The sequence below is a fragment of the Callorhinus ursinus genome, unplaced genomic scaffold (genome assembly GCF_003265705.2).
Source record: "Callorhinus ursinus isolate GAN/ISIS: 27379988/994484 unplaced genomic scaffold, GSC_fseal_2.0 scaffold1, whole genome shotgun sequence".
In the NCBI taxonomy this organism is placed as follows: domain Eukaryota; kingdom Metazoa; phylum Chordata; class Mammalia; order Carnivora; family Otariidae; genus Callorhinus; species Callorhinus ursinus.
Window position 1 is genome coordinate 121,608,475 of NW_027397063.1, and position 26,005 is coordinate 121,634,479.

Consider the following 26,005-nt stretch of genomic DNA (forward strand, 5'->3'; position numbering starts at 1 on the left):
ACCGTCATCAGTTCTTACATCCACCTGGACGGGTAGGGCCGGACGCACTCAACCCTCAGCCCGGCCCCGGCCTCGAAAGCCGAGTCGGAGAGCCGCCGCGCGGGGACACACTCGCCTCGAGGACCTCTCCCGGCGGAATCCTTTGCCATGGCACCGCCCCCGCCATTTCCGCCACGAACTGAGAGGTCCCTCCCCGACGCCGGAAGTCCCGAGGCCCTGCTTCCGCGCAGTCTTCCCCAACCCCGCCGCGGAGAAGAGGATCTGCTTCCGGCCCCGGGTGGCCGCCGGCTGGGCTCGCGGTGCGCTCCGGAGCGCTGTCCAGGGAGCGTCGTTCCCCCGGACGCTGGCGCGGGAAGCCGGGGCCGCGGCCGCGCCAGGAGAGTGCTGGTCCGGGCGCGAGGCTCGTGCGGGGCCATGAACGGGACCGCGAACCCGCTGCTGGACCGCGAGGAGCATTGCTTGCGGCTCGGGGAGAGCTTCGAGAAGCGGCCACGGGCCTCTTTCCACACCATTCGCTGTAAGCCAGAGCTTCCCTCTGTTCCCTTCGGCCGCTGCGCCCTCCTCTTGCCAGCCCGACTCCTTCCTCTTCCCGCGGCCCTCCAAAGCCCAGGAACCCCTGCCTACGTCAGCTCCCTTCCCTCTTCCCCCAGAGGCCCCCCGGGGCCCCTCCCCCCCCCCCCCCCCCCCACCTTCCAGCTCACTCCCAAACCAAACCTTTCGCCACTCCCAACTATTCTTCTGTCTTGTGATCCCACATACTTCTTCCGAAGGCTCTTGGCCCCTTTCTTTTTCGTCCGCCCACCCAGCCTTTCCTCATGCGAAACTTAACCCCTCTTTAGTACCGAAAGGCTGTGACCCCACGTCAGACTCCAGTTCTCCGTCTAATCCATCCCCCTTTCTGACGACCCTACAGGGTCCTCCACGTTTGAAGGACTCTTCCCGTTTGCTCAGGAGTCTCATCGACTCCCTCCTCTTCTCCTCTGTCTTCCTTAGCCTTCTTTCCTCGTTCGTCTTTGTTGTGGTCACCCTGAGTTTGCGCTGCATCCCCTCGGCAGCCAAAGAATCCTCATCCTCTGTGCGTTCCATCAGTCTTCCCCCTCCGGCTTTCCGTGCCTCGTTTGACTCTGCTGTCTTTTGAGGTCACCTGTACAACCCAGACTTTAACTCAGTCCCAAGTCTCATGTGCGTGAAGAATAAAATTAGAATTCGTGAGCCTGGAATAAGTTAAAGCTTGAGCTATGTTTGGAAGCAGAGGAGAGGAGGCATAATGGCCAAATAGTCATTATGCTGGACCTTCCTTTTCTACGTGATTACAGACTCTGTTGAGGGAGGGCACGTCCACTCTATGTCCTGGGTAAAGTTTTGGCTGTTCAGAATGGGCTGACTGAACATCCCTGTGTGATTCACAAGCTCCTGGTTTCCCGTCTTGGTAGTACTAATGCTGGTTGAGACTTGTTTTTGTCGAAGGAGCTAATAAATGTGACTCAACACATTGGAAGAGGGCGTGTTAGATAATGAAGTTCCATCTTTCTGTTGTCACTTGCCATACCATTACTATGTCTCCTACTGAGAGCAGATTGGCTCTTTCAGGGGGAGGATATTGGGAATGTGATAAGAGCATCATTTCCTGAGTAGTTTCCTAAGTTGATGGTTTCATAGTGTGAAGGGCAGTGTGGAATTTGGGACGCTTCACATATGCACCTGACCTGCAGTTTGAGGCCAGCGTATGTCAGAATGGAGTAAGATGGCTGTTCATGTTGTACTTCAGCAGCAGTTGAGAGATAATGGGCAGGATTAACCTATGGAGGTACAGTTCAACCATCTGCTCTGTACTTTCACAAGAGTATTTTTGTTAAAGCTCTGGAACTTGAGTGTGGCAAATCCTAATTTTGAGTTTCTGTGCAAAATGAAATCAGCTGATGTGGTACCATGGCCCTTCATGTTTCATATAGGGTTTAACAATCACAGAATCTTCTTAATATGCTCTGTTGCTTTTGATCCGGTCCACAAGAACCCTGATAAAACACCTTACGGATAACAAGGCTTTAATTTTCATCTGTCACTTGGGAGAAGGGAGCATCTTTGCTTAATGAAATGGTATATGAGTTCTAGCTTTTTTATTCTTCAAAATAATCCAGTGGGGATGGGAGGAAAAGTATGTGGAAGGTATAGATAAAACAAGATTGTCCCTGAGTTGGTAATTATTGAGGTTGGGTGATAGTACACAGGGGCTCATTGTACTGTTCTCTTCGTTTTTGTATATGCAGGGTTTTCCACAATGAAATAGTTTTTTTTTTTTAATTCTAAATTTGTATTTTCCATTTATCTGGAGTAACAAAAAAATTTAAATTTTTAAATAAGAATGCCCAGGAGGCTTAGTATAAGTAACATGGTGGATAAATGCTCTTTTGCTTTTCCCTTTAGATGACTTTAAGCCAGCATCTATAGATACTTCTTGTGAAGGAGAGCTTCAGGTTGGCAAAGGAGATGAAGTCACAATTACACTGCCACATATCCCTGTAAGTTTATGCACTGTGGAATCGCAGTGAATCCTCATATTCTATTTATTGCCATTTGAATTTCCTACTATTTAAAAACCTCTAGATTTCTAAAGTTCCAGCGTAAGGGAAAAAGGAATTTTGGGGGTGGGGTAGGTTGGAATTCATGCTTCCCAGGTGCTTGAGTAAAAATGATTCTTGGCCATTTTCCCCAAGCTCCCTTTTCTCCCGTTTGCTACAAAGTAGACAATGTTCTTATCTGGATACCTAGCCTCTCTTTTAGATCTGCATAGCTTTTTTTTTTTTTTCCAAAGAGCAAAGCCCTAGATGAAGTGTTGATTTATAGCAACAGCTGTTTAGGAGTGTGGCACAGGCAAGGCATGAGTTAAGGCAGGCAGGAGCAGGATTGACATATTTTATCCATCTGGCAAAAGGTGAAGTGTAGGCTGAAAGTTTCAAGCAAGAACCAGAGGATCAGAGCAGTCAGCTAATTTAGAGATGAGGAACCCAGTTAAAAGCTAAATTGAGATCCCTTGCAGAGAGATATTTTTGAAGCTTTGCCCAAGGCAACACTGTAATCAGAAAGCTTAAAGGATCAAACAAAGCGCTCTTAATGAACATGTGTCATTGCATGTCACAGTCCTGTGCTGGAACATAATAAGGTCTTGGTAACCAGTGATAGAATGAAAAGGTTCTGGACAAGAAGCTTCACGTTGAGGAACAATTACTTGTCTGCCAGCTCCAACTGCTATTTCATTACTTGTTGCCTTTGGCAGGTTACATCATCTCCCTTTGGATCTTCATTTGCCAAATGTAAAATGAAGGGGTTAGATAAATGGTTTCTAAGTTCCCTTCCAACTCTTTAAGTTTTTACCCTATGAACAGGGAGTCAAAGAACAAAGCAGTTTTTGATTCTATACAAGGGATTAAATCCTACACTTGCCAATACTAATTTTTATTTATTTATTTATGTCAAATATTAATTGAGCACCTACTGTGTGCTGGCCCATTACTAAGCACTGAGAATACAATCTTAAGCAACACGAGCATATTTCTTGCCCTTGGGGAGCTTATGGTCTGGAATTAAATAAATATAAAAAACAGCATTTTAGAAAATCAGGGAAGGCTTCTCTAAGGAAGTGACCTTTGAGCAGATTTGAAGGTTGAGTAATTGAACAAGAAGGGACAGGATGTTGCAGGCAGAAAGAAGCCTTGGTAAAGCCCTGCAAGAAAGAGCTTGAGAATCTGAGAGGCCAGCCACCTTCTGCTCTGGATTCCGCAGAGCCGAGGGCTGAGAGGTACAGGGTGAGGCAGAAGGGCCAGGTGTCTGGTTTAAAGATTTTATGCTTTGGTCTCAGAGCAGCAGGGTAGCAGTTGAAGGGCTTAGGCAGATGAAGTGGCATTGATGTACTTACTCTGAGCCAAGCAGAATAATGAGCTGCCCTTAGAGAATGCTGTATTGGTTGCTGGGCCTGAGGGGAAGCCCTGGACTCTGAAATTACAAGGAAATACCGCGATCACTTACTGGTTTTACTTTCATAGTGAAAGTTCTACTCAGTATAATACTGAGTAATGGCTAATTATTTTTATCAGTTCACACCTTGCCATTATTTCTAAGGACTCAAAAAGGTACAGTAATTTTGCAAATTTGTGTTACCTTTCTCTATTACTGAGAAGCAGTAGCACAGTTACAGATTCTTGCTATATTATTTCCCCTTTCTTTTTGCTTAGGAAGCCAGAGGAATTAAAATAGAAATCTGTTTATTCTGTTCTATTTGAGTAGCTCTGATAAAAGATTTGATGAGATAGTTATTTGTAAGTTCATTTTGATATTTATAACTGGTGTGTCTAGTTTGATTGTCTTCTACTCTTGTGGAATTTAGGGATCTACACCACCAATGACTGTGTTCAAGGGGAACAAACGACCTTATCAGAAAGACTGTGTACTTATCATTAATCACGACACTGGTGAATATGTGCTGGAGAAACTCAGTAGCAGCATTCAGGTCAAGAAAACAAGGTATGTGAATAAGCAGGTGCAGATTGATACAGGGTTTCTATATCTTTGCATTATCTATCTGTTTATTTTATGAGGAGGTGAGCGTCTGGGTACTCAGTGTCCTATCGGTAATCTCAACAGCTCTACCTCTGTCTTCTTGACAAGTCAGTAAAATACCGCTTCCTCAAAGGCAATAAAAAGAAATGATGCTTTTAAGACCTGAAACATGGAAGCCACTGGGGAAGAGGATGTACTTTACAATTAAATCCATTTTATTAATCCCATGATTGCTGATATAATACCACCTAACGGAATAAGACTTAAACTCATAGGCTTGTAATTATGAAAGAATCATTGAGTGATATATATTCTTTATTAGATTGAAAACATTAATTTTTCACAAGATGCATTTGAGGTATTTAGACTACCAAAATAAAGTTTTGCCTATTTTTTTTTAAATAGTGAGCTCTTTTAATACTTAATTCAGCAGGTATTACATGTCTAATATGAGGCCAATTAGATTTTAAAGTCAAAATTTATTCCATAAATAGAAGCAACCCAGTGGTTCTGTTTTTCACATTGTGATACAGCAATTATTTTAGTATAGTCATGAACTCTTAGAGTGTTACAGACTGATTAATGTTTTTCTGTTTATGCTTTCTCAAGCCATTTTTCTGTACTCATTCCATAGCTACCGTTTATTGGGTTATCATGTGCTGAACACTGTGCCAAATGCTTTCATGCATTATCCTACCTAACTTGACACATAACTTTTAGAAAGGTGCTATTGTTATCCTTTAAAAAAAAGCGCACAGTTGAAGAGACTGATTACTAGTGAGCTTGTGACTTCACTGGAGGCCAGCACCACAGCTGAGCCCTACCCTGGGGGTGCGCTTCCAAGTTCCTGCTCCTCTCCCGCCTGGGAGATATTTGTGTTAATTACCTCCCCGAACCAGTGAACCAGTGCCACCGTTACCCCAACAGCTGATGGTTGTGGGCGTGTCTCTCACCATTCACTGTCATCTTTGGACTAGCAGCATTTTATCACTTGGATGCTTTTTTATTTTTTAATTTAATTTTATTTTTTAAAGCTTTTCTTTATTAGCAAGAGAGAGCACAAGCAGGGGGATGAGCAGAGGGAGAGAGAAGCAGACTCCCCGCTGGCCCTGCTCCACCCCAGGACCCTGAGCCACCCAGGTGCCCTTTGGATGCTTTTTTAAAGTGCAGAATTTCAGGACGTGCTAAGTCAGAATCTGCATTTTAATGAGCTCCTCAGGTGATTTGTGTGCACAACAAAGTTGAAAAGCCCAAAGTTTGCTGGGCTAGTCCATTTATAAAAGGAATTGTTAATGAATAGAATGTTCTCAGTTTGGGGTGGAATGCTTTGCTTGTCTGCCCGCAAGAGCTGGCTCATGACAAGATGAGCAAGCAGTAATAGAGCGTGCAAAAATCTGCAAACTAGCCAGTATTTCAAGAGCTGGTTTTACTTAGTAACTCATACACTTGTGACTATAACTTTATATTGTACACAGGTCAAATAAATAACTCTGTGGTCTCCTAGTAAAAAGGGTTCTCATAATCGCATTGTGTCCTGCATACTGGTTTTACCTGCCTGCTCTAAAACGTGAGCTCCATGAGCACAGCAAGTCTGTTTCGTTCATCTCTGTATCTCTGGTGCAGAGTGAAGTACTGGAATGCAATAGGCGGGTGTTGAGTGAGTAGCTCATGTGATAAAATTACAAACATCAGTATTTTGAAGTAGTCTTTAAAGAGCACAGGGTTGTGCAGAGACCTGTGGGTACTTGGTCCCCTGAACAGATGTGAGAATTCTTTTTGCCTCTCCAGCTTAATGTCCACATCTCATTTCAGAGCCGAGGGGAGCAGTAAAATCCAAGCTCGAATGGAACAGCAACCCACTCGTCCCCCACAGCCATCACAGCCACCACCTCCTCCACCACCTATGCCATTCCGAGCTCCAACAAAGCCTCCAGTTGGACCCAAAACTTCTCCCTTGAAAGATAACCCCTCACCTGAACCCCAGCTGGATGACATCAAAAGAGGTAGGCAGCATTTTCTGGAACACGATAGCAGCTTGGAGTGGGATGTTGGTGTTTTTGTGGCGATCACATGACGGCACAGGCATTTTCTGCCGTTGAAAAACATTTCTGCAGAGTTCACCATTCCAGAGGTGATGCGGGTGGGGGCTGTTGCCATGTGCCTCATTGGACAGGGGGGCCCAGGAACAGTGACTGGAGTGGTGGCCATCTTTGCAGCTTTCTGCTTAGAGGCCCCGGATATTAAACAAGCATGACTGCCATCCAAAGGTCTATACGACACTCTTCTAAGGCTTTGGGAAAAGAGAATTCCAAGGTGTTGGGGTGAAAACCAGATGTGTCAATGTTAGTATAGTATCTAGGTCAGAAGAACATCTAAAATACCGGGACCAATATATCCAGGACCATATCCAGGACCAATGCTTTGTACTAACACAAAGCGTGTGAACACGAAAGTGCCATGGGGACCTGGAAATGGACACGGCCTAGAAAGACCTAGAGGTCTGATCAGGCTTTCTCCAATATAGACCCGAGGCCAGGATCACCTTGACTTTCTCCCCGTACAGTGAGGGGGTGGTTTTAGTTGTCCAGACTCTTAGAAAGTTATGAGGGTAAGTGTCGTATTTCAGATTTCTAAAGTTCTATGAAACAAAAGTAAATCTGTAACAGTGGTAGATAGGGAAAGATAAAGAGTTGTCCTTGGGAAATTTGCCTTTTCTACCTTATAGAAGTGTGCTCTTTTAGTAAACAGAATCATTCTCTGCACAGTGCACATTTGTTAAGCCTCCTGTTTTTGTTTTCCTCATGGATATTCGAATGCTGTTTATTAAAGTTTTCACTTTAGTTGAACAGGAACTGGACCATGAGTGGTTAGTTATTGCCAGTTATGCTTAAAGGAACCATACTTGTTTAAAACCGCGTGGTATGTTTGGACAGGAAAATCTGGCATCTTAATGTATCCTCTGATGTATCCTTAATGTACTCAGTGACTTGGAAAGGTTAGGAAAACATGTTTTTCCTTCCCTGCTGTTCATCTGTAGAAAATGTAGTACCTGACAGGGGTGGCTGCCGGTGAGCTATAGAAAGAGGGCCGAGGAAGAATGTCATTTCCCCGTTTTCCTTCAGTTACCTTGGTTCCCCCTGCCTGCCTCAGTTTCTCTGTGGGACAGGAAAGCTGAAAAGGACTCAGAGGCCGCCTGCTCTGGCCTTTCATTTTTGCCGTGTCTTGGAAAATTCATTGACTCCCACCTGGGTCTCACTGCTGGGTAGAGGTAGATCCAAAACAAGCATCCAGATCTTCCAGTGTCTAATCAAATATTTTTCAACCCCTTAGCATACTATTTCTCTTATTTGGTGTTTACTCCCATAATTCACAATCTTTTTTTTCTTTTCTTTTCTTTTCCTTTCCTTTTTTTTTTTTTTAAGCAGATAAGGCAGATAGACTCGATTCACTTCTTACACAGAACAGCCATTATCTGAAACTGTTTTCCTTTTGGTTATTTGGGGTGAAGTTAATGTTTTCATTGTCTCTCTGAAGACAGAGTTTGATTTTGTTGGTTTTGGTTTTAGTCATTTTGTTTGTACGTTTTTAAGGAGTTAAGAAGCAGGAGTTTAAGTTATTCCTCATTGCTGTTGGTCCTGCCACTTCACTGTTTACAGCAGTTTCAGTGTGTGGCCCTGAGAGGGGCTGCTGTGCTCACCCCTGTCATGTCATTTTATCCCAGAGCTGCGAGCCGAAGTTGACATTATTGAGCAGATGAGCAGCAGCAGCGGGAGCAGTTCCTCAGAGTCGGAGAGCTCGTCAGGGAGCGACGAGGACAGCTCCAGCAGCGGCGCTGAGGACAACGGCCCGGCATCCCCCCCGCAGCCTGCACACCAGCAGCCCTACAGCAGCAGGCCAGCCGCTGCCAATGGAACTGGCCGGCCCCAGGGAAGCAACCAGCTCATGAACACGCTCAGTAAGTTTGCTCTCCCTTTCTGGCTCAGGCGGGGTGGCGTGTCAGGCCAGAGATCAGGCTTCTGCTTACCTCACACCAGAAGATACTTAAGGCGTAAGAAAGGATCCTGACCAAGAAAATTTGGAGCAGAAAGGAATAAGTTGCCAAACAGTAAAAAAAAGGGAAGTACAAAACCAAAGAGTCTGTTCTTTCTCTTTTTTCCCCCCAGTGGCACAAATTAGGTTTTGTGAATTCTGAAAAATGCTGAAACATGAACAGCTTGGCTCTTTGTTTTTTGCATTTACCAGGCTTTAGGGGTGCTGCCTGCCACCATCCTGCCCCCTGCCTCAGGGTCTTTTTACAGGTCCCAAGAACCCAGGTCTCCAGATTGTGGTGACCCACAGCCCGCAGACTTGGGAACCCCAGCCATTAGGATATATTTGGAAACCAACTAGCCTTTGGCCAGAGGGAGAGAAAGTGGCATTGCAGTGTCTGGGTGGCTCTCAGTGCAGTTGATACTAAAGTAAAGCAGAAGAAAACAAGAGCAAAGACAAATTCCTTTGTATCGGATGTGGGGAGAGTGCTGCTTCCCTCTGCCCCTCTCTGTCCAGAATCCTAACGAATGCTCTCAGCGGGCATGACTGCCTTTGAGGAGGCAATAGTGGGGATGCCAGCTTAGTTAACCCTACTACTGTGGACCAGGCAAAGGTAATTCTCAACGTCAGCACTAGAGACATTGTGGGCCAGGTAAATATTTGTGGGGCGGGGGGCAGTCGTGTATTGTAGGATGGCTAAGAGCATTCCTGGCCTCTCCCCACTAGGTGCCCTTCTTCCTCTCTTCTGCCCCAGTTGTATCAACCCAGAATATCTTAAGACATTGCCAGATGTCCTCTGGGGGACAGAACCACCCCCACTGGAGAAACACTACTCAAGGCCCTGCTCTTTTCCTTGAGTGAGTTCAGCACCGTTAGGATACCGGTTAAGGACCCTGTGGGCTACCCCGCACTGTGGGCCTATGTTCTGGGTATCAGGGTGTGCTCTGGTGGTGTTCTTCTCAGGTGGCTAGGGAGAGTAAGCTTCACATTGGGAGTCTGGTGTTCACAGTGGAAAAGTACCAGACAGCTACTGTGGCTTTAAGTCCGTTCCTTATTTTGTCCAGTTAATGCTAAATTATTCTTTCCTTTTAGAAAGAAAGAGCAAAAAAAAGGCACCGTGGGTGTTACCTGCCTACCAGTGCCTTAAAATCCTTTTAGCTCTTTATGGCTCCAAGTCATCCTGTTCTGCAGCTCTTCAAATAGCAAGACCTTAACTGCATATCTCATAGACAGTAAAGCACTAGAGTTATTTAAACCAGGATTGTCAACGGGAACCAACATATAAACCCTAAAATCACAGTAAATAGTGCAAATTTGCTAACCCTGATATAAAAATATATAGTCATTATAAGATCGTTTTCCTGAACAGTAACCTAGATTATATTTTCTCTTCTAAAAAATAAATAAGTGGATCAGTTTGAACCTGAATCAAATCAATCATATAAGCGATTTCAAAACTAGATTTTCACCTCCATTTACACTGACCTGTTAAATGCACAGCATGTTATTGTGTAAGAGATCATGCTCAGCTTAGCTGATTGGGAGTGACCAGTGGTTGCCATGCCCGTGTAAACTTCCTTAAGTTTAGAACATTAGTTATCACATTCTTGGGTCTCAGAGCTCTTAACTCTAAAAATTATTGAGGACTCCAAAGAGCTTTTGTGTATGTGGCTTAGATCTATCAATGTTTATCATATTAGAAATTAAAACTGAGAAATATTTAAAATATATTCAGTAATTCATTTAAAGTAACAATAATAACCATCACATGTTAACAAAAGTAACATTTTTATGAAGAACACATTTTCCAATCAGAAAATATTTAATAAGAAGAGTAACATATTTTTACAATTTTAGAATTCCCTTTAATGTCTAGCTTAGTAGAAAGCTGGATTCTACACCCACTTCTGCATTCAGTCTATTGCCGTAAGTTGTTCAGGTTGATGTAGATGAAGAAAATCTGGCATCGCACAGGTGTGGAGTAGAAAAGGAAGTACCCTCCTGAAGGAGTCCCAGGGAACCCAGGGTCCTCAGAACAAACTTTGAGAAGAGCTGGCCCAGGGATTAGCAATTGGTCATGTTGTAGTTCACTTTTATGGTATCAGCTGGGGTCCTGTTATTTTTATTATCATCTGAGACTGAAATGTTGAGTACTTCTGTTCTTCACTCCTAAATTCAGCACACTAAACAAAAATCGGAGGCTTTACAAAAGTTCACTAGTTGAGTTGAGGTTTAAAGTAACATGAATCTCCTGGACAGGGATGTCCCAGAGGGGATCCTGGATGAGCATGTTCCTGGTATAAACAGTATTCGGCTTCCTTAACAGGAAGCCTAACTCCGTGTTATTTTAGCTTTTATAAAGCAATCTAATGTGGACAATTCTAGATGGTGAATCAGTTATTTATAAATGTTTTTTTGCTATTTATTAAGACATTTAAAAGTTGTCTGGCCTGCTCCTCGCCTGTTCTATCCCAGTGAGCAGCATTGCTGTGCTTTGCAGCTACCAAGAGTAGCATTTCTTTAAAAATGTTGACTGCATCAGCTTTGTCACTGAGCCAAATTGATTTTCCTCCCTAATTAAGTGGAATTGGCTTGGTTTTACTATAGTGTGATAACCAAGGCAGTCAAACAAAGAATTGTGGGGAAGTCCTTTTGAAGTTGTGCACTTTTGGTGTGATTCTGTTTTCTTTTTATAGGAAATGACTTGCAGTTGAGTGAGTCTGGCAGTGACAGTGATGACTAGAGTTGGATCTTTCGAAATCAGCTTCTCATGCACAGATGTGCTGCTGGACCAGGCTGCGCTCGCACGGAGCCCCGTGCTGAGAGGGACACGCTGTGGATCAGTGACTGTGTAGGAGTTTGAGGCTATGGAGGTCTCAGACATTCAAGTCTTTAACTTAGTGGTGATGGGTGATTTTCTCGTGTAATTTTTGAACAATCTCATGTTGCAAAGTAGAACTATGGAAGAACTAACAGAATTATATTTCTATTTGGTTAACACTGTTCATAGACAACAGACCAATGTGCCCTGGTCTAGGTTACTCAAAGGCCATTATCTTTAGGGGGCCAGTGATTCCGTTTTAAACCTCAGCAGCCACCAGTTTGGCCAAGTGGTCTGCACCAGTGAAATGAAACCTGGTCTTGGAGGGGTAGGAGAGAGAGGGAAACCTCACACTGCAGCATAAAAGTATGTTAAAACCACTTTACAGCTTTTGAGACAAAGTGGTAAGGAAGTTTTGTCAGACCCAACCTGATAAGCCTGTGTAGGAACCGACTTAGAGGAGTCCTAGAGCGTCCGCCAGGCAGGACCCTGGAGCTCTGCTAGTTCAACCCCCTCATTTACAAATAAGGAAAGAGAAGCCTCCGGCTGGCTGATGGCCGGTCTCCTGCCCCCAGTCCAGGCTTTCCCTGCTGCTCTCTCCCTTGAATCTCATTTATTGGAACTGGAGATTCTTATACATGACACTGATAGTTGTACATCGGAGCTTTTATTGGATTGCAAAAGACAAAAGTGTTGGGTACTTCTGACTCAAATTCTGATCCAAAAAGTCGCTAAATACCTGAGGCTGGATGAGCAGGTCAGACCAGCAGCCACCGTGCTGACGCGTGAGATGCAGTCACATGGGGGCTCTTAGTTCTGTAGATCCGTGCTAAGCGTTCTTCATTCAGTGCATTTTAGTAGGGGGGTAGGAGTGGAAGAGAGGTGTAGTGAAGGAACCTTTCCGAACAAGAGAACCAGCAGCGGGTTTTCAAAAACCCAGAATCTAGATAGGATGCAGTTCTGCAATAGGAAATGAGCACATTCTTGGAGAAGGCATTTCTGTTCCTGCTTTTCTACCACTGTTCGTGCCTGACTCCCAGACCAGTTTGTACTTTTGATATACAACTAGAAGAAAGTCACAAGATTGCCTTTTTGCAGTGTGCAGTTTCCAAATGAATCTGTTACAGAAAAGTGGTCACTAGTAAATGTTCCATATTTAGGGAATGTGTGATAAATCATCCCATGATTAGTATGGAGTAGCCCATTTCTGTAATTTGAATGAATACAGTTTGAAGGTCCTGAGAAATTTCCATTTACTTTGGTTCAGTGGGTATCACAAACATTAAAATTGAGTTTCCTTCCTTGGGTTCCTCCACTCAAAGATGGCCTCTGCATCCCCCGCTTAGTGGATGGAAGCAGTCTGGACCTGGAAAGGAATGAGATGATTCACGGTGGGGGCTTTGGTGAGAGTCGCACCTTACAGAGCCACCTGTTTGATGCGCACAGGGGCTCCGGTGAGCTGGAGATGGGGGCCCAGCGCCGTCATCCCGTGGCGAACTCACACCACCCCACCTAGTACAGGTAACAGGCTAATACACCAGTACTCTGTGCTGGGTGCTCAGCCCATCGTGAGGATTCAGTGCGTTTAATGGCAGGTAGGAATTTATAATGAACTGATAATTGTTTTATAATTCCTTGGTAATGACAGCTCAGGGAAGGTGAAAGTCACGATTGGGAGACTTGACTTGTTATTGGATGTGGGACTTGTTTCACAACTCTTAACTTGCTCAAGCTGGGGCAGGTTCCAGGAACTTGAACTAAAAATATCTACTTAAAGCCCTCTCTCTCTCTTTTTTTTGTTCTCCCAAAGTCTTGATTTATACAGACAAGAGCTGTGGGTTTTGGCATGTTGGGTCAGGATGTCTGGCTCTATAGGAAATGCTTGCGTGTGGCACTGGGTTTGGCGAGTCGAGCTCTCTGGGCTTCAGACCCTTTCCTCTGTCACCCGTCCTACCGGACACTGCACCGTTCTCCTCTAGCCCGTTTCCAGTTTGTTCTCTGCACAAAGCCCTTGGTGGTTCCCTCCCCCGGCCCTCCAGCTTTACCCACCAGAACAAGGAATCTTCTTTTTGGAAATCAAGAATTTGGCCTCACAGACTACGTCTCATGTGTAACCTCGTGCCAGCCTCATTGGACTTGTTCTTTGTGCCTCTGTGCCTTCTCAATCCACCCCCCGCCCCCCACGCCCCAGTCCTGACGCTCTGGAGACGCCATCCTCGTGGCCTCTTCCTCTGCTCGTTTCAGCCCACTAGAGTGCTGTGTGGACGCACTGACCTTCCTCTTGCTTGAGCTCGGGTTGGTGTGACCTTCCTCTTGCTTGAGCTCGGGTTGGTGTGAACTCCTTAAAAGCAGGGACTGTCATTCTCATCTCTATTCCCTGGGGTGTTCACAGGAATAGACATTCAGATGCTTATAGCCTGGTGGGGAGGAGGCAGAGAAAACCAGCCAGTGGAGTACAGAGAGTAGACATGGAAAAAACATTCCAAGCATTTGGAGACAGCTGGAAATGATCCATGCTGATTTTCATGGTTTTGAAATCTCTAACTGAATTGTTAAAATTGCCTTTTCTTTGTCCTGTATAACGTCTACCATACTGTGGGTCATTAGGCAAGGTATAAAGACTTAAATCCGAGGTACCCAAGGAGCCATGGCAAGCCACAGTAAAGATGTGATTTTGGGGAAACTTAATACAAACTAGAGATTTGTGATGATGCCACTCATTAACTACTTTATTTCTATAGCAGAATCATTTTTTTTCCTGTGTGTGGTATTAATATGTGTGTGCTTCAGTGGTGGGGAAACTTGAAAATTCCAAAATCCTTGCTATCTTTTTTGAGAGGCTGGTTAAGTAGGGTGTATGTATGGGGGGGTGTGTATGTGTGTGTGTGAGAGATGTATTTATTACATTATTTTGAAAGATAATAGTCTGTTATGTGGATGTATATTAGGTACAGCCAAACTGGATGTTTCCATTTGGCAAGGAAGGTAGGATTTCTGAAGCTCAGGCCTTAACCAGTAGGTTGGAAGACAAGACCAACTGAAGCATTATGAGATGTGTTTTTGTTGCTTCTGTCCTATCTGTCTTGGATTCATTGTCTTACTCTTTAATTATTTTTAAAATCTTATGCCTAAAAGTTTATTTTGCATAATTATGAAGTAGATGTGCATGTTTACATTTATGTAAAATATTTGCTGTGTAAAGTTTTTTTTGGTTTATTCTCTTAAAGATCACTATATTTAAGTAAAAAAAAAAAAGGTCAGCAATACACTCCATGTCTTGGTGGATTTTATTTTCTTACTAGGAATCAATGAAAAATGTAGGATTCTATTAAGAATCCTTTATACTTAAGCCTACTTCATCTAAATGGATTCCTTTTTAATTTGGTGTTTATGATCATTAGGATAAACACCTCAGTCTTGAAAGTGTGAAGTTCAAAACTAAAGGTTGTCTTTAGCAAGCCAAATGGCACCTGAGGCCATTATTTGGACTGGAAAGGCAGCTTAGCTTTGAATCTGAGAACCATGCACGGGTTAAACTGAATGCCTAGACATAGCCTAGTCATTTTAGCTCACCAGATTCCTTCCACTTGCACTGCCATGCCACTCCTCCATCCACACAGACATCACAGGCTGGAAGTGATCCTGCCTCCTGCTTCCATTCCACATGCAGCAGGGCCCACATCAGCCCTGTGGTCTTGGCTCCAGGTAGTCTATAAACTTCTAGGTGGGCAGTGACCCTTTTAATTCTCTGGTGTCTTTCACCAAATGGGTGTTCCATAGATTTGGATTGACTACAATTACACATTAAGAGAACTAGGCTAGGGGCGCCCGGGTGGCTCAGTCGTTAAGCGTCTGCCTTCGGCTCAGGTCATGATCCCGGGGTCCTGGGATCGAGCCCCACATGGGGCTCCCTGCTCTGCAGGGAGCCTGCTTCTCCCTCTCCCTCTGCTGCTCCCCCTGCTTGTGCTTGCTCTCTCTCAAATAAAATCTTTTAAAAAAGAGAGAGAGAAAGAACTAGGCTGCTTATTCTGCAACTGACTTCCGTTTCCTCAGGTGGAAATAGGAGTTAGACTTGAACCAGGACTCTCTGGGGTAGTGGCAGTGTACATTCATCACTTAAGGGACTTTGATCCTGAGTTAACTGTTGCCTCTACAATGATATGTAACAAAGCATCCCAGTATTCAGTGGCTTAAAATAAGCATTTATTTTGCTTACAAGTCTGGATTGATGATTTAGACTGGGAGTGCCTGGACAGTCTGGTCTTGACCGGGCTCCATATGTCTGGCAGTTGACAGATTCAGCTGATCCACGATGGCCTTGGCCAGTTCAGGTGGGCTCCATGTGTCTTATCCTCTAGCAGCCTAGCGTAGGCATATTGTCATGGCAGAGGCAGAGGTGCCAGATTGAGAGAGAAAACACCACTGCCTCTGTCACAATTGCTAACGTGTCATTGGCCAAAGCAAGTTGCAGGGTCAAGTTCAGAATCAAGGGGTGGGCAAATACAGTGCCTTCCAGCAGCTGATGCGAGGAGTTGCAAAGTACGTCGGAGAGGTGTGAGAATTAGGCGGTTATTGCAGTCAGTCTACTACACCCACGTACCCACCACGGTTGAGAACACTGGGCCATACAATCACTAAGGCCCCTCTCAGCCTGACTTTTCTCCTGGGCAGATAAATAAAAGTCCACGTAGGAGTTAAGGCCAATTTCTATTCATGGTTCCTGCAGAGGGCACCAAACCCAAGCCAGCAGCCCCTCTGGACTTAGCACTTTGCCCTGTTCAGAGTAGTTTGCTTCCTCTCTAAGCTTTCCAACCTAAAGCACTATTTGTTACCTATTGCTAAGGAACAAACTCCCCTAAAATTTAGTGGCTTTAAAACAACAACCATTTTATCTCCTGGAATCTGTTGGCTAGGATTTAGGATAGAGCTTGGCTGGGCAATTCTTGGGGCTTCACTGGAGGTCGCCCAGTGTTCCTTAGGTGGCAGATGGGCAGGACCAGAGAATCCAAACTGGCTTCACTCACACGTCTGGCACCACGGTGGGGATGGCTGGAAGCAGGTTCATTTGGGACTGTCAAGCACAGCCTCTCTGACACGGCAGTCTCTAGGTAGTTGGTCTTCCTACATGATGGCTGCTTTCCCCTAGAATGAGTGTCCCAAGAAGCTGCTTGGCCATAGATGACCTAGCCTGGGACGTCACACAGCATCACATCCACAGTATTCTATTGGTCTGAGCCATCAAAAGCCGACCTAGATTCAAGAGGAAGGGACAAAGACCCTACCTCCTTAATGGAAGAGTATAAAAAAAGCCATCTACCCAAAGTCCTCCTCTCCCCCAGTGTATTTGGTCTCAGATGAGACATTTCCCCAGAGTAGTGGCTCTTAAAATGTGGTCCCTGGGCCCAGCACCATCAGGACCTTGTTAGAACTAGAAATTATCAAGTCCCACCCTGCTGAATCGGAAACTCTGAAGTGGGTCCCAGTAATCTGTTTTGACAAGCCTTCAGGTCATCCTTATAAACCCTAAAGCTTTAAATCTCTGTCCTAAGAAGACAGTCTCCTGTGATGGGCCTCAAGTGATGATCCATGACTAAGGACGACTGCCTTCAATTTCCCGTGCTAGGTGGTGGGTGGACAATAACCTGGAGTAGCACGTGCAGTGGCGTGCGGTGCTCCGTATGAGTCAGAACATCGAAACCCAAATTCCAGAAGAGGTATTGAGGGGGTGGAAGGATGGCAAGACCAAAATAATGACCAATTCTCTTGAGATACCAGCATCTTGGCAGCAGGATTTCATTATTACATGGACCCCTATTTCTTTTTGTAAAGGTAGTGGGACAAAGGGGGACAGAGGGCAGGGGAAATAGCCCATTTTTCCTTTAGGGAGGTGGTTTCTTGTTGAGCTGTCTGACTCCAAAAGTCAACTGTCCAGGGCTGCAAAGAACTGAGGCGAACCCCCAGAGAGGAAGCCCCTCTGATAAAGGCAGTGTGAGTTCTCTTCCTCTGTTACCCCCCCCGGGGGGCAGGGGAGGGCAAGGAACTGGATGATGTGGGGTGGGGAGTCCTTAACCCATTACTCTTGTGTAATTTGCAACCTCTCAGAGTGGTTACAAATGGAGATGGAAACCACACTCCTGGAGCCTCTGGGCCCGTGGGTGGTAACTGTGGGTTGCTGAAGTATAACAGTCTCCTTGATGAACTGCCAATCTGTGAGCTCATTATTACCACACAAATGCAAGATCGGAATTCCATTGAAATTGGTTCACTCCACTACAGGGGAGGAAAGGAGAGGGGGTCAACTCAAGTAAAGCAGTCACTGGAGCACGGTTGGCCCATTAATTATGAGGTTTGGAGATTTCTTAAGCAATTTGACCCATGTGTCCTCCAGGCCCATATCAGAGTGATGGATGACCAGTGTATCTGTCCCATAATGCTTAGAAAATCTGTCCTACCATCTTCCCAAGCACTGCTTCTCCTAAGTACTAGTAACTAACGTTTTTCTAAAGACCTTACTTTGCTAACAAATTTGTCACTCAAATGGCTTTGCAGGTGGATAAAGACGTCTGGGGCCAAACCCCCTCCCCACGCTTCCCTGGTTATGTTAGGAGCCTGTGGGCTGACCTAGAGAAGCCTAGCCACAGACTGGATCGTTGGGGATCTGTTGAACAGAGCTTGGGCCTCCGTTACCGGTGACAGGGTAAAAAACCAGTCCAGACTGAGAGGGGAAAAGTCAGCTCTCTACCCTGTCATTCATCAGACTGCCGGAGCAGACACTGATAAAGCTGCAAAGGTAACAGGAAGCCATCAGCCTACAGTATCATAATCAGTCTTTTCTTTGAGTGACTACTGCTTTCTTTTCAGTGACAGCCCCAGCTTTGCTTTTTACTCCTGCCACCTGAACCAAATCACTGTCAAGCTTTGTGACTAAAATCTTGGGCTGTCAAAACTTTGCAGTTTGCAATCCTATCAGTAAGAACGAAACTTTCCACTCTTGCCTGGAAGACCTGAGCCGTATGAGTCACTTTGACACAGAGAAGCGGTTTCAATTTCTACCCTAGATTTAGAAATCCTGATAAGGACTTTCTGCCACAACAGGCCATGCTTTTCTTAACTTTGCAGTTCTCCAAAGAATAAGGACCTGGGTCCACTTCCCAGTCCAGGCTTGATCTTGACCCCTTTATACACAGCCCGCTTTGCTTTGAGCCTGTCCCCGCAATGCTTCTTTCATTTTCTACCTACACTTCCACCCCTCCCCAAGTCCTACCATAATCTTGTCTTTCTTCGTTTGATGAGATTCCCAAACGGGCCCAAACAGGCAACGAGGCTCCAGGCAGAGTTTGAGAACTGCTGCTCTTTTTCACTGCTTTGTTGTAAAGGCTGTGGCCCAAACTGCTGTCAAAAGTGAACTCTTGGGGCACCTGGGTGGCTTAGTCGTTAAGCGTCTGCCTTGGGCTCAGGTCACGATCCCAGGGTCCTGGGATGGAGCTCCTAATAGGGCTCCCTGCTCAGCGGGAAGCCTGCTTCTCCCTCTCCCACTCCCCCTGCTTGTGTTCCTGCTCTTGCTATCTCTCTCTGTCAAATAAATAAATAAAATCTTTAAAAAAAAATATATATATATATATATAAAAGTGAACTCTTATGACCAGCCTCAAAGGGGAAAGAAAGAAACCCCAGGTCCCAAAGAGGTGAGTGATTTGGCTTGAGTCACTAAATAATAATGACACAGATAAAACCTAACCTTCCCTAAAGAGTTTCTAGGTTTCAGAAATTTTAACCGTATTATCACTAAAATTCAACACAACCCTGAAATAACCCAGTATAAAGACGAGGAAAAACTCAGAAAAGTTAAGCAAATTATGCAGGATAATTAAACAGGGAGTTGGTGACAGGCTTCAGACCCGGACAGGTGAATCTGATCCTCTCTTTTTTTCACAAAAGCAAACCATACCACCTCTTTCATAACCTGTGGCACCCTAGGAGAGTCGACCTCTTATAAGTAGATCTGTCAGAATCAGCCAAGAGCCTTCTAGATGTGAGGAGTATTCCCAAATGTTTGCCCCAAAGGCTCAGCACCTATTCCTGCCAAAAGGAAAAGCAAAACCAGAGACAACCACTGTGATGTGTACCCAGCACCCATTCACCCCATACCTGCTCCCCACTATATAGTCCAGTAGCCGCCCCTTCCTTAGACAGCTGATGTGCTTCTGGAGAATCCCCAGGGAGTGGGCAAGGAATAATCTTACACCTTTTGCCTCCCTGGGTTCAGGAACCCAGCTATAATCCAGTTAGGTGGTATTCTCGACAATAACAAATGAATGGGCATGTGACCCCAAGCAGGCAACGAGGCTCAAGGTAAGATTTTTGGGGGGATTCTGGAAAAAAAAATTTGAGAGCCACTGGAATAGACGTTCTCTCTTCCTCTGGATATTATAGGGTACAGATGTAAGCCTGAAACTGCAACAGTCAGCTTGTGACTACCCAAGGATCGAACTAATAGGAGATAGGACAGCTCAAGCAGAGAAATGGAGTGGGAGCCTTGACTGAACCATGAGTGATTTCCACTCTGCCACTGGAATTTTTAAGTTATATAAGCCAATAAATTCTACCCTGTGGTTTATATTATATTTAAGTTGGATTTTCTGCTACCCACCAACAAAAGCATCTAAACCGGCATAGCCTTTTTTGGTGATTCAGCTGCAGCTCTGAAGACCCTACGATATTTGCAGCCACCCATGTGACAGCCTCAGGAGCAGCTGAGGATATCCGTCACCACGCCTAGGCATGCCCTGTCACTGCTGGAGGACAGAGTCCCCACCCACAAAATATTAGGGCTGGAAGAAAGAAACTTGTATACAGTTTCTTCCAGGTAAGGAGCTGGAGTCTGTGAGAAGTGACAAACCAAGTCTGAGCCCCAGTGTCAGGACTCCCGATACGGTGCTCTTCCCTCCCCGCTGCAGCACCTCGGCTCCCCACAGGGCCAGCAGGTGCTCCCAGGAGACATTTGGCTACCTATTCTGTGGCCACCTGGCCTGCTCACAAGGTACCCCTGGTCCTGGGGAAGCTGCCCCCTGTACCACAGCATTTCAGGGGAGGGCTGAGGGCAGCACGTTGTGTCACGAGCACTGGGTGTTCTACAAGACTGCTGAATCCCTCTGAAACTAAAAATACACTATATGTGAATTAATTGAATTTAAGTAAAAAAAAATCACAATGCCACAGGGGGAGGATTACTATTGTTACATATATACTTCAAACAAGTGGCTTTGAATCCTTTCATTTTCAGAGCCGTTCGGAAACCCCTTGCAATAGTCAGAGACAGGCCCACCTCTAATATCGTGGGATCTGGTTACAAGAGCCCAGATGGAGGCTCACACCCCACATGTCTAAGTATTTACGTTAGAATCAAACTAACAAACTATTATTAAATATGTCTCTCTGCTTACTTGACAGTCACACTTTCGTAAGACCTAGAAGGCTGGGTTTGCATTTGGAATATTTAGATCCCTCAAAGCTCCGTGGTGGCACAAGGAGAACAAGGCTCAACCCACACTGAGAGGGGCTTCGTGTATATCTGTGTGGAAACCCCAGCCCACATATCCAAGCCCCATCTACAACCTCTAAACACAGCTTGTCCCTGGCCACCCAGGTGTGTGCAGGTCACACTCAGGAAGACAGACAATGGCGAAGAGGACTGCTCAGGCTCAGGACCACCTGGGTGGGAACTGTGGTCTCCCGGGTACCTGCATCATGGTCTGGGAGAGGGGTGCACAAGCTACAGTGGGAAGGTCACCTTGGCCTCATAGACTCCCTGCCCTGTGGGGAGGATCATGGCCAGAGGAGGGCCAGAATGGTGCCCTTCAAGGCAAGGGACCCAGGACAGGGTATCTCGTGGCCAGGTCCAACCAAGGGCAGTGTTGGAGCTCCATCTTGTTTTAAATGTGGTCCTAAAATAAGGCTGGAGTGGCGCTGGGTTAGCAAGAGCAGGCTTTGTGGCCTTAGGTAAGTCCCTTTATCTCTCTCAACGTTGGTTTCCTCCCTTGTCCCTGAGGGATAGTACTGCTCCACATTCTAGAACCCTTTGCAAAGCCTGGGAGGCAGTGAATTCAGACCCCTCATTCCAAACAGTAATGCTGACACACTGGCCCAAAACCCCAAGGGAAAGAGAGCCACAGTGGGGGAAACAAACTGCTTGTATTTCTTGCTTTCCCATGTGGAGATCCCAGCATGAAGGTGTAGCTTTACATGGGGGCAATATCACCCCAAGGTGCGCAGTAGAGGCTGAGGGAACTGGGCTGACCAGTGTGCCTACCTCTAAAGACATCACCTTTGGGCTGATCCCATCTACTACAGACCACTCGTGATGGTCTGCTGGGCAAGAAGCTCCTGTCTACTGAGTCCCTAGGACTCAGGCACACTAGCTTCGTACAAAAGCCCCAAAGTGTCCCTCCATCTGGTAACAAATAGACAAATCCCATTTGAGGCCTGCTGTGGGGGAGACATTTTTGCGAACCAAAGCTAAGCAAGCCCCACTCGGGAAAGATGGTGGTATAAGGCAGCTCACAGACAGGCCAGACTAATGACCCTGCAGAAACGTGGGGGGCTCAGGCACACAGACACGAGGGCAAGGCAATGCACTACAGAGACACAAAGGGAAGGCCACGGGATGCGCACAGGAGTCAGCAGGTAGCCAGGAGCTGGAGCTCAGGAGAAATGGTTTCTGCCTAGGGCAGGTACTCAGTCATAGGGCCTCACGTGGGGAAACCCAGGGTAGTGCTTTCCTAAGGACTGGAAACACCAAAAGCCTTCCCAGGTGTAGACTTAGGAGGTCACCCTCTGGTAGTGAATCTCCTGAACAAGAAAGGGACATAAGGGGCATTTGTAAGACAGAGGTCAAGGTGCCGAGAGCCACAAGGTCAAGGTGGTGCTAGGGACAGTGAAACCACAAGGGCTATCCCTTTGGGAAACACTGAGAAGCAGAAGGCCACTGATCTGCTATTGTTCACATGCTGAGCACCCCAGCTGGGCCTCCACCCTCTTCCAGGGCCAGAGCACCGTTTTGGTGGCTTTCTCAGGACTTTTTCACAGTTGGGTCTCTTCTTGGGGAAGCTGTATCCACATGAGGCTGTGCTGGGCCATAGCCAGTTGAGGGGTTCCTCAGTGGGTCCAGAGCTGGGAGCCACTCTGAGAGAACGGGCCCACTTCCCTGCTTTGTGGTTCACGGGCCTGGAGAGACCTGACAGCCGGCTGCCCTGGGTGAGAATGCCCACATTTCCAGAGGTCAGAGGAGTGGAGAAGCCTGTACACCAGATGCCCCAAGTGGGATGAGAACAAATTCAAAAAGCCCTGCAGGTCTAGGTGGGGCTAACAGTTCTAAGCCAAGTCCATGGTCTGGGTCAGTAACATTCCAGAAGAGAAAGGGCACTGTAGGTTTGGCTACCAGATGGTAGCAATGGGGAACAGTTCCCAGGTCAGGCACGTGGAAGGTTTTCCTGGACTCTGGATTAAGACAGGATGCAGTAGTCCTAAGTTCTTCCAGTTGGACTGAGTTACAAGCATGTCTTAGCAGCAAGAGTTTGTCCTTGTTGTTGTTGCACGAAGGTGGTGGAAACTGGACCAGGATGGCGCGAAGTCAATTTGCTGAGGGTGGAGGAGCTGCTGCCGGTTACGTAAGACGCAGCCCTCCTCCTCGCGGCCCTCATGTGAAGTAGCGGCAGGATGTGGAGTCGATGTAGCAGTATGGGGTGCACTGCAGGTCTCCATATGACCTGAGGGGGGTAGACAGGGGTCAGGGCGCTCATGGGCCAGTGGGCAGGGGAGCTCCTGCCCAGCCCTCATGACCACGCCAGGTTCTAAAAGGCCACCTCCGGTGACTTTTGGTCAAAGCTCATCAGACAGCAACCATGGCTGCTACCTTACCTAAGGGCTCCAGAGGGACTGTTCTCATTCTCATTTGGGGTAAGAGGCTTGGGGCAGTTGAGTCCAGGCCTCTGGGACTTTTCCCCTGGAGCCCAGCTGAGGGATCTGGGTGGAAAGAGTTGGTAACTTTGTTCTTAACACAGCATCTTTGAGAGAATCACTCCCTTCTCAAGACCTGAAAGGTTTCAGTGCTGTCCATTAGATCATAACTGTGGTGATGCAAATGTTCTATTTCTGTGCAGTCCAATATGGCAGCCGCTAGCCATATGTGGCTACTGAGCTCTTAAAATAAGGTTGCTGTGACTGAATAATTAGATTTTTAATTTTATTTTTAATTAATTTAAATTTAAATAGCAACATGTGACTGGGGGCCACCATATTGGACAGCAGTTTATACTTCTGTAAGCCCAAGTGCTAATCCTGAGACCGTGTGTTATACATTATACCCATACTCACAAGCATTCTCTGAGGCTTCTAGAGATTAGACGAGTAATCGCAGTGAGCCAATGGGTAAGCCCTGGGCTCTATGCAATCCTGTACTCCATGTTCAGCTGTCTATATTGAGTTGTCTCCATGAAGCCATCAACCAACCAGCTCAGACCTGCCAACTCTCTGGCCGGTTAGGAGCCTGCCATACTTCGGAGATGTATGTTAGGAGCCCTCCACACTTTGGAGATAGGGAAGTACATATAGACACACAGATACAGGTGGAGGGGGCATCCTGACCAAGCCTAAAGTGCTTGTTTTGGGGTGACTATAGGTCTGTAGTTCTCCCAGCCTGGTTTGGTATGTTGGTGTGTGTTCAGGGGGTGGGCATTGAGGAGACCTCCTTGGAAGAGAGAGCAGAGAGAAGGCGACAGAACGACAGGCCTGGTGGCTGTTTCCCAGCCCTGCGGAGGGCCTGGTCCAAGGAACAGGGCTGGAAGGGAACGCTGAAGAGACTGGACTCCTGAGGGACTTAAGAGGTGTGAGGGGCCAATGATCCACTCTGGAGGCAAGGAAGAAGCAGAAACTGAGGGAGGAACAGCCTTCCCATCTCCCCTAGAATGCTATACAACTCTGGTTTTGTGAGGATTAAGGGGAATGTGGTGCCGTTTTGCATGTCATAGGGCCAGTGGCCCTCAGCTGTCTTTGGAGACATCAACGTGGAGGTCAAGACACTAGAATACTTATTCTGAGCAACGTGAACACCCACTGGAGAGTCCCAGATATAACTAGAGAGGTCCTTGAAGGGGATACTAAGTTCCCGGGGTTTTCCTGGAGGAGCCACGAGCCAGCAAAATTAGATATTAATGCTGTTGTGATCTCATCTGCACCCACAGGCCTGGGAGTCAGGGGTTGTCCCAGAGAATTCAGGTTATACAGATGCTTAGATTCTTGGGAATGCCCTGGTCCCTCCACTCTCCACTGGGCTTCCTCCAGACCCACTTTCCAGAAGACTAACGTGGTCATGGTAGCCACTGGGGATGGGAGCTGCTCATCCAGGGGCAACCGCTGAAATAGAGACTGCTGGTCCCCAGGGGCCCAGGATGGAGCTGGTCACTGTCTCAGCTCGGCCTCGGTGGCACTCAGGCACTCTGAGAGGGACATGGTGGTTATGTGTTTATGGCCTGTCTCCCCTAGTGAGCAGGGACCGCGTGTTAGCTATCACCATACCTCAGCGTTTAGAGAGTAGAAAGAACATAAGCGCTAAAAAAAATATTTGTGAAGAAAAGAAGAGGAGGCAGGCAGAGAGGGAGGCAGGGTGTCAGAATAGCACATGAGGTGATCCCTACCCTGGGAGATAGGTCTCGCACGTCAGGTAGCCAAAGTCAGAGCCGTCACAGTCCTCCACGCCCTTCTGCTGGTGACCGTCTCCACAGTAGGCCCGGTGACAGCCTGAGGGATACAAGGAAGTAGCCCTGAGAGGGGGCTAGGGTGGGACAGGCTTACCTCAGCCTGTAAGGACTGTGTGGCCTGAAGGATCCCCCCAGAACATGCACCCTCTTGAATGGACTTCCATAAAGCTTCAGATGCATCCAGGGACGGCCCCTCAGACCCCCAAATCCCACACCAGAGACTAAGGAGACCCAGGCTCTAGCCCACTGCAGCTACTCAGTACCCAACGGACCAAGAACAGACCACTTGGCCTCTCTGAGCCTCCATATCCCTATCTAAAGCCTGGGACGTGGCCACCACCTCCTCTTCACAGGACGCACTATGGGTTCCCGCGAAGTGAGGATCAGCAGACTGAGCACTGGGCACAAGTGATGACTGAGGTGGCTCTTATCTCTCTCCAGAGACCTTCCAGGGTGGGTGGCCCTGTGTCCCTGGGGAGCCAGATGACCTTCAGTGGGGTCTCTGTTGTCACGCAAGGGAAGGGTCTTGGAGTCCGAGCCCCACCCCCATTTTACGGGGCTTTGAGACCCCCTCAGTTCCTTCCTGCTGTGTGATCTATTGGACGGTGTCTGCGCCGGGGCAGAAGGGCCTCCAGGCAAAGCCGGCATGCCAGGGAGCACCATCCCGGCTTCCTTCACAGGGAGTACAGCTCCAGCGCGGGGGCGCCAGCCTCCTCTCTGTCCCTGCATCCATCCCTGTGCACACCTTCCTCACTCCACTGCACCGTCGTCAGCCTTCCCAGAGCAAGGAAGGAGACTTTGCACTTGCACATCCCCAGCCCTGAGCCAGGGCCTGGCTCCTCACAGC

General features: G+C 46.8%; 3 protein-coding genes across 21 annotated transcripts in view; 1 reads left to right on the forward strand and 2 right to left on the reverse strand.

Moving 5' to 3' along the window:
- Window positions 1-975, reverse strand: part of METTL6 (methyltransferase 6, tRNA N3-cytidine) — a 36,599-nt gene extending 35,624 nt beyond the window's left edge. For 7 of the 10 annotated variants that reach the window (XR_012380617.1, XR_012380619.1, XR_012380625.1 and 4 more), the window contains exon 1: window positions 25-281. The gene's annotated coding sequence lies outside the window, so the exon portion shown is untranslated. Of the gene's footprint in view, window positions 1-2; window positions 282-829 lie in introns of those variants that run through there. The other 3 variants (XM_025882525.2, XM_025882500.2, XM_025882521.2) reach the window with 3 other exon arrangements.
- On the forward strand, window positions 148-14,672 carry EAF1 (ELL associated factor 1). The gene is made up of 6 exons (XM_025882489.2): window positions 148-517; window positions 2,425-2,519; window positions 4,382-4,518; window positions 6,367-6,557; window positions 8,276-8,509; window positions 11,280-14,672. Exons 1-6 carry the CDS (start codon window positions 148-150, stop codon window positions 11,324-11,326), a joined length of 1,074 nt encoding a protein of 357 aa, XP_025738274.1. The 3' UTR covers window positions 11,327-14,672.
- A 4,336-nt stretch (window positions 14,673-19,008) lies between these two features.
- Window positions 19,009-26,005, reverse strand: part of COLQ (collagen like tail subunit of asymmetric acetylcholinesterase) — a 77,867-nt gene continuing 70,870 nt past the window's right edge. For 9 of the 10 annotated variants that reach the window (XM_073900293.1, XM_073900291.1, XM_073900297.1 and 6 more), the window contains 2 exons: window positions 25,096-25,198; window positions 19,009-23,169 (listed from right to left, as the gene is read on the reverse strand). In XM_073900293.1, coding sequence (XP_073756394.1) covers window positions 23,100-23,169; window positions 25,096-25,198 — 173 coding nt within the window. In that variant the 3' untranslated portion in view covers window positions 19,009-23,099. The remainder of the gene's footprint in view (window positions 23,170-25,095; window positions 25,199-26,005) is intronic. The other variant, XM_073900289.1, reaches the window with a different exon arrangement.

Bases quoted from the DNA above. Each gene is read 5' to 3' on its own strand.
- EAF1 (XM_025882489.2), top strand. From the start codon at position 148: ATGGCACCGCCCCCGCCATTTCCGCCACGAACTGAGAGGTCCCTCCCC. The intron at 518-2,424 runs GTAAGCCAGAGC...TTTTCCCTTTAG, and splicing joins CTCTTTCCACACCATTCGCT to ATGACTTTAAGCCAGCATCT. The intron at 8,510-11,279 runs GTAAGTTTGCTC...TTCTTTTTATAG, and splicing joins CCAGCTCATGAACACGCTCA to GAAATGACTTGCAGTTGAGT.